Source organism: Ornithorhynchus anatinus, chromosome 10, assembly GCF_004115215.2.
Source record: "Ornithorhynchus anatinus isolate Pmale09 chromosome 10, mOrnAna1.pri.v4, whole genome shotgun sequence".
Taxonomy (NCBI): Eukaryota; Metazoa; Chordata; class Mammalia; order Monotremata; family Ornithorhynchidae; genus Ornithorhynchus; species Ornithorhynchus anatinus.
In genome coordinates this window covers 52,474,020-52,481,077 of record NC_041737.1, presented here as the reverse complement: position 1 = coordinate 52,481,077, position 7,058 = coordinate 52,474,020, and the positions used below count along the sequence as shown (strand labels likewise).

Sequence of the window (7,058 nt, the reverse complement as noted above, 5' to 3'; positions counted from 1 at the left end):
GCTTCCGGCGTTGACGGCGGGCTGGAGGTTGGGGTGGGGAGGGGGGTTGCTTCTCAACCCTCCAGGCTGGGCACAGGGGGTTCATTCATTCATTCATTCATTCAATAGTATTTATTGAGCGCTTACTATGAGTAGAGCACTGTACTAAAGGCTTGGAATGTGAGCATACCTTCACGCCCCTTGGCCCTGAACTTCTGGTCCCGCTTTTCACAGAAACAGAGAAGCGGTCTCCAAAATAAAACCTTTATTGGGGCTTTCGGGATGCGCCCGGTCCTCCGGCAGCAGGGCCATCGGGCTGGAGCGGGGCCGGCTCTGCCGGCCTCCTCTCCTGCCCCCATCCTGCCCTCGGGGAGGGGATGTGGGCAGGGACGGGGCTCGGGGATGGGAGGTTGGAGGGGACTGGGGGGGTGGGGGTAGGGTCAAGCAACCGGTCCAGCTTGAAGGGCCCCCCGCCCCAGGCACGGAGCAACCCACGCCGGCCAGGCCCGGCGGCGCAGACCGCCCCGGACCCCCCGCCCAGGCCCCGCCTAGAGCTGCAGGGTCTGGATGGAAAGCTGGAGGTCGGGCGGAGACGGGGTCAGGTGCAGGGAGGCCGACCGGAGCCGCAGGGAGCAGCTGCCCAGCTGGGCAAAGTCCACGGCAAAGAGGCCGAACAGGAGAAAGAGGATCATGGCCACGGCCCACTCACAGGCCGCCGCGGCCGAGCGCAGGGGCCAGAAGTGCAGCACGACCACTGCGCCACGCGACAGGTCAAGGGGCATAAGCCACAGATGGGGATCGTGACAGAGCTCCCCCGGACCCTGCCCGCCTTGCCGGCCCGGCAGCCCCCAACCCCGCTTGCCCTCTACTCCGGTCTTCCCTCTCCCTCCACACCCCGCCGCGCCACACCTCGGCGGGAGGATACTGGCCACCATGAGGCTGGAGCAGAGGCCGCAAAGCGCGATGCGGAGCGGGCTGATCCAGGGCGCCCCGGGCAGGGGCTGAGAGTTCACCCTCCGAGCCAGAAACAGCTGTAGCCAGAAATAGCTGAGCCCGATGGCGAAGGCCAGGAAGGCCCCGACCAGGTGAGTGGGGAGCTGGAGGGTTTGCTGAAAAGATCAATCGCCGCCACCCAGGGTCAGAAGGCCCCAGGCCCCCAAACGGGGAGGACAGCTGGGCCTGGGTCGGGGAGACAGGGAGGGGGAACCCAAGCCACCCTCCCCCAACCTCTCCGTCCCCTCGAAGCGATGGGGGCTGTAACTCCCAGGGCCAGATCTGTGGCTTGAGGTCATCTCCGGTGTGAGGGCTGGTAGGGGTGCTGGTGGTGAACTCCAACCCCCCCTTTCCTGTCGGTCCCCAAACTCACCTGGAAGTTGCCCACGATAGAGGTGCCCAGGGCCGAGAGCAGTCCAGCCCCCAGACTCACCTGGTTCCAGCCGGGGGGAGCCCCCCAGCCCTGGAGCTGATGGTACCGTAACAGGCAGATGGTGCCAGCTGGAGAAGAGCGGGGGCAGGGGCTGAAGCCCGGGGCCGGGAGCCAGAGGGGCGGAGGGGACTAACGCGCCTGGGTTCTCGGGGAGAGCGGAGGCTGTGAGAAGGATGGGGCCCAAGGGACCTGGCGTCTCTGGGAGTGTCAGAGGAGCCCCCCGCGGGAGGGGGTCGGGGGGGACTCACCCATGGCTGCACCCAGGTTCAGGATTTGACTGAAGATGCAACTCTGAGGGGGGAAGGAGCCGCAGTGACTGTGGGGGAGGAGAGAGCATCACACGCCCCATCCTGGGACCCAGGCCCCTGCCCCCAGTCCCATCCCTGGACCCCAGCCCGCCGCTCCCCCCCCCCCCCGATCACGGGACCCAGGCTCCCTTGCCCTCCGTCCCCTCAACTCCAGCCCCATCCCAGGCCCCCCGTCTTGGACCCAGGCCCCCTGCTCCCCTCCAACCCCCAGGCCCACCCCCATCCCAGGCCTCAGGCCCCCTGCTCCTCCCCAACACACACCCAGCCCCACCACATGCTGCTCCCGTCAGCTTCTAGCCACCCATCCCCTCTTCCTCTGGGACCCAGGATGGAAACCCCTGGCCCCCCACGTCCCCAGAGCCGTACCTGATGTAGGGAAACACCCGCGTGAGGTTCACTGAATTATTGGACACAGCAAGAGCAAACCTGGAGAGGAGCAGGGAGATTGCAGAGTGGGAGGGGAAACTGACGGGCCCAGCCCCCTCAAAAAGGCCGCCTCCTCTGCATCTAGTGAGCCTTTGCCGGTCTGGGCCCTGAGGGCAGAGAACCAGGCCCCGCCACAGTTGTGGCAGTTGTCAAAACAGTGGGGATCCTGCCCTCAGCTCCCCCCACCAAAAAAAAAAAACCCTCTCTTCAACCCCAGCTCCCTCCTCCTCACCCCCCCAACCCCTGCTCCCTTCAGAGGCCCCCAACATCTTACCTCCCACTTCTCCCCATGCCCCAGAAGGGGGGCCCACCACCTGAACATGTCTACCAGCTCTACTGTACTCTTCCAAGTGCTTAGTACAGTGCTCCGCACACAGAAAGTACTCAATAAATACCACTGATTGATTACCTCCCACTCCCCCTCTTGCCCTCCACCGTTCAGTCGATCGGTCAGTCAGCCAGCCACAGACTACTCACACAGTCCAAACTCCAACCGTGGCCCAGGCCGCCAGGAAGGCAGGGAGCAGTGCCCAGCGTCCCCACATTCCCAGGGGGGCCCTGTAGGAAAGAAGATATGGAACGGGTCCCCAGCTCGGGCACCCCCTTTTCTCTCAATCCCTTCCCTCCCTCCCTGCTTCTCTCTTCCACTGCGTGGTCGGGGCCGGGGAGCTGGAAGGACAGGTGGGAGTTGGACCCAGGTGCGGAGGGTTGGGGGAGGGTGGGGTCAGGTAGGGGAGGCTGAGGGAGGGGCTGGATCTTTTCCTGAGGCAAAGGCAGGACTGGGCCCTAAATCACTCCCCCAGTCCCATCTTCCAGAGACCTAAACTTCCCTCGGAAGGCTGATCCCCCTCCCCAGTCCTCTCCCCAGGGGTGAAAGTCTCCTGCCCTCCCCCACGGCTCTCCCCGGACATCTCTTCCCTGCCCTTGAGAGGCATCTCTGGCTTGCTCCCCCACCCAGCCCTGCCTGTCCGCCTCACCCCTCCAGGCGCAGCCAGGACCCTGGGCAGGGGAGAGCAGGTTAAAGGGGGCAGAAGGCCCACCCTCACCCTCTCCGAAGGCAGAGATCAATGAGGGGAGCCAGGCCTTCTCTATCTCCTGTTTCCCCACCCTCTCCCTAAACAATCGCACCTTCTCCAACTCTCTCACGGCTCCACTGCTCACTGCTTTCCAGGTTCTTTCTCGTTCTCTCTTTCCGAGAAGCAGCGTGGCCTGGTGGAAAGAACATGGCCCTGGGAGTTAGAGGTTCTAATCCTCCGTCTGCCACTTGTCTGCTGGGTGACCTTGGGCAAGTCACTCAGCTCTTTCAGCATGTGAACTGGGGATTCGTTGTTCTCCTTCCCGCTCTGACCTTGTAACCCCTTGGGGGTTGGGGCGTGTAGAGATGTGATTATCTCCGATCTACCCCAGGGCTTAATGGCCGGACACAGAGTAAGCACTTAACGAAGCAGTGTTGCCTAAGTGGCAAAGAGCCCGGAGGGCCTGGGCTCCCATCCCCGCCCTGCCACTTGTCTGCTGGGTAATCTTGGGCCAATCCCTTAACCGCTCTGGGCCTCAGTTTCCTCACCTGTAAAAATGGGAATTACCCCACTCCCTCCTCCTTAGACGGTGAGCCCTATGTGGATGGGGGGCTATGTCCATAATGATGATAATCACGGCTTAATTATCCTGCATTTACCCCAGCGCCGAGTACAGCGCTAGGCACACAGTAAGCACTCAATTACCACCGGTATTATTAACAAATGCTACCTTCTCGATGCGTTTCTTTGCGTCTCATGCTCCCTCCACCTGTCCCTGCCTCTTTCTCTCTCTGAGCTCCCCTTTTCCCGCTTCCTGGGTGAAGAACCTCTTACCCGGAGGAGGGGACCCCCCTCCCCAACCCTCGGCTGGACTGGGGGGCCGTCGGTGAGAGCGGCCGGCTAGGGAGAGCGTCGTGTTAGGAGGGAAGAAGCAGACTTACCATGCACAGCGTGGCCCGGACAGACCCCCCGAGCAGCAGCCGCGAGCAGGGCAGGGCGAGGGGGCCGAGGGAGCCGGGCCCTGCCCTCCCCCTCTCAGTTATAGCCCGGCGACCTTTGTCATGCACACACTCTCCGCATTCAGCCCCGACCCCCGGCCCATTGTCCTCTCGGGTCCTCCTCCGAGGGCTGCGGCTGGATGGGCTTTCAACCCCGACGACCCCCCTTTGGCACCCTTAAGGACTCTCCCCCAGCTGGCTTTCAGCCCCTAAAGGTGGATGGGCCCCAGCCTTCCCTCGGGTCAGAATTGGTGGGGAGGGGCTCTGTCCCCACCCCCAACAGAGGTAATTAAATCATCGACTTCCTAATGACTGTCAACTTTCCGGGCCCCTCCCAGGATGCCGGGCTGGCCTGTGAGAGCTTTCCCCTCTCTCACGGTGGAAGGGGTCAGAGGGGAGATGATTTCGTTTTGGTCAACCTGTGATGACAGAGTCGCTTATGCCCCCATCCTCCACGGGCACAGTCTACAGCGTGGCCTAGTGTCTTTGGGTAAGTCATCCCACTTCTCTGGGCCTCAGTTAGCTCATCTGTAAAATGGGAATTGAGACTATGAGCCCCACGTGGGACAGGGACTGTGTCCAACTGGATTTGCTCGGACTCACCGCGGTGGTTAGTACAGATACCGCAACAGACAAATAGAGCACGGGCGTGGGAGTCGGGGGAACTGGGTTCTCGTTCCGGCCCTGCCCCGTGCCCGCTGAGGGACCTTGGGCAAGTCACCGTGCCTCGCTTTCCTCTCTCGTAAAACGGAGATTTAATCCCCGTCGTCCCTCCTCCGTAAGCCGTGAGCTCATGTGGGTCAAGGACTGTGTCCGGCCTGATGATCTCGGATCCACCCCGGTGCTCGGTACAGTGCTTGGCACACAGAAAGCTCGTGACGAATACCATAGTTGTTAATTAGTACACTGGCCATCGGTCCCCATCTCTCTCACCTCCTGTCCCGCCTGTGGTCTCCGTCCTGGAGATGTAGGGCCCAACTCCGGTGAGAAGGGAGCCATCTCCCCGGTGGACGTTGGCCAGAGAGGGGGTTAGCTTGATGGAGTTAGGGATCACATGATGGAGTCAAGGAAGCAGAGACAAGGAAGGGAGAGGAGCTAAAGTTCCAGGAATGGAGTCAGAGCAAAGAAATGTCTTTATGGAGGAAGCAGAGTCTGTGGGAATGAGAGGGGAGAGGAGCCCCAACCCACTGGTCCCTCACCACCCCACCGGAAGTGGAGCAATCACTTCCCCTAAAGGACAAATTAGGGGCCCCAACCCATCGCTCCCCCCTCCCCACAGGGAGTGTCAGCTCCTGCCTCATCCCTCCCCACAGTCCCCCCCGTTCCTCTCAGAGACCCGAGCCTTAGCTCTCTTCTCTCCTCTCCCATTCCCAAACCCAGAGAATCCGGCCTCTGGCCTTCGGCCGCCACGGTCCGGCATCCCAGATGTCCAGTCCTAATCCTTCGCTTCCTTCGGCCACCCGGAGGGTGACCTGATCCCCTGACCGCCATTCCGGCCCCCTACTCGAGCTTGCTTCTTCAGGGATTCTGCCGTGGAACTTCCAGTTCTCCGCCCCTCACTCCCCGGATCCCTGGCTCCCAGCCTTTGCCTCTGCCACCCCTCAGCTTTTCTAGCCTCGGGGATGCTCAGGCATCTCACTCCATCCCTCACCCCCGCGACTCTCTTCAGGGGTCAGGCGCCCTGCTCCCAACCCCTAACTCTGCCACCTCTCAACTCCCCTAGCTTCAGAGATTTCGGGCACCCCACCCTCAAGCCCCTGCCTCTGCCTCCCCTCAACTCCTCAAGCCTTTAGGGGCTCAGGCACCCCACCCTCGCAGCTCCCCTCCAAGGGTAAGACCCCCCCGCCCCCCAGCCCCTTACCTCCTGGAGCACTCGGGAGTCCTATTCCTCGACACTCAGCTCTCATCCACCTCGGCCCCCATTTCTTTCAGGAACCCGAGCATCTGCCCTCTCAGCCCCTGGCTCTCCTCGCCTCACTCCCCTCAGCAATACAAGTCCTCACCTTGGTCTCTCTGGCCCACATTACGTGGGGAGGAGTGTGGAACCCAGGAGTCCCCATCCCTTTTTTCTGCTTTATAAGCGTTTGGATTTCCCCGGAGGGAGGGACCTGGAGATGTGGAGTTTGCGTAATCCCTCTCTGGCCTCGACCCTTACAGCTTCCTCTTCCTAAGCCTTGTTGCCCAGCCTCCCTGACCTCCTGTCTTCTCCCAAAGAAGGAAAGGGAAGAAGCAGCAGATGAAACCTTAAGCCAACTAAGCAAACATGTACTAATGACGGGATAGGAGGCTGGGGGTGGAAGCAGCTGGGAGAGGGGGAGAGTGGGAGTGAATGGAATCGGGAGGGGAGGGGCCTTCCCCCCCTTCGCTCCCCCCATTTTCTCCTTGGCTCAGGGAATTACATCCTTGCCGAGGCCTTTTCGTTCATTCATTCCTTCGATCGTATTCACTGAGCGCTTACTGGGTGCAGAGCACTGTACTAAGTCCTTGGAAAATACAATTCGGCCCCAGATAGAGACAATCCCTACCCAACAACCGGCTAACAGTCTAGAAGGAAGAGAAGCCCTTGCAGCCTTTTGAAGCCCTTATGAAATCGAAAGCATCTCAAGAGAGGATTTCACTCAGTCATTCATCCATTCGTATTTCCTGAGTGCAGAGCTCTGTACTAAGCAGTTGGGAGAGCACGCCACAACAATAAACAGACCCATTCATTCATTCAATCATATTTATTGAGCGCTTACTGTGGGCAGAGCACCGTACTAAGCGCTTGGGAGAGCACGCCACAACAATAAACATGAACATTCATTCTTTCAATCGTATTTATTGAGCGCTTACTGTGGGCAGAGCACCATACTAAGCGCTTGGGAGAGCACAACAATAAACAGACACATTCATTCATTCAATCGTA

The 7,058-nt window shown here is 60.7% G+C and overlaps 1 protein-coding gene across 7 annotated transcripts; it reads right to left on the bottom strand.

Moving 5' to 3' along the window:
• Window positions 1–229: 229 nt before the first annotated feature.
• TMEM150B (transmembrane protein 150B) lies at window positions 230–6,390 on the bottom strand. 7 transcript variants are annotated; one of them, XM_029074196.2, is made up of 8 exons: window positions 6,015–6,390; window positions 3,268–3,348; window positions 2,617–2,697; window positions 2,080–2,139; window positions 1,654–1,721; window positions 1,406–1,473; window positions 905–1,088; window positions 230–733 (listed from the first exon to the last, which is right to left on the bottom strand). In XM_029074196.2, the coding sequence occupies exons 3-8, from the start codon at window positions 2,682–2,684 to the stop codon at window positions 528–530; spliced, it is 654 nt and encodes a 217-aa protein (XP_028930029.1). In that variant the 5' UTR covers window positions 2,685–2,697; window positions 3,268–3,348; window positions 6,015–6,390; the 3' UTR covers window positions 230–527. The 7 variants fall into 7 exon arrangements, with proteins under 7 accessions (XP_028930029.1, XP_028930022.1, XP_028930026.1 ...); XM_029074189.2 differs by having other exon boundaries at window positions 1,346–1,473; window positions 6,015–6,384; XM_029074193.2 differs by having other exon boundaries at window positions 1,346–1,473; window positions 6,157–6,384.
• Window positions 6,391–7,058: the final 668 nt, after the last annotated feature.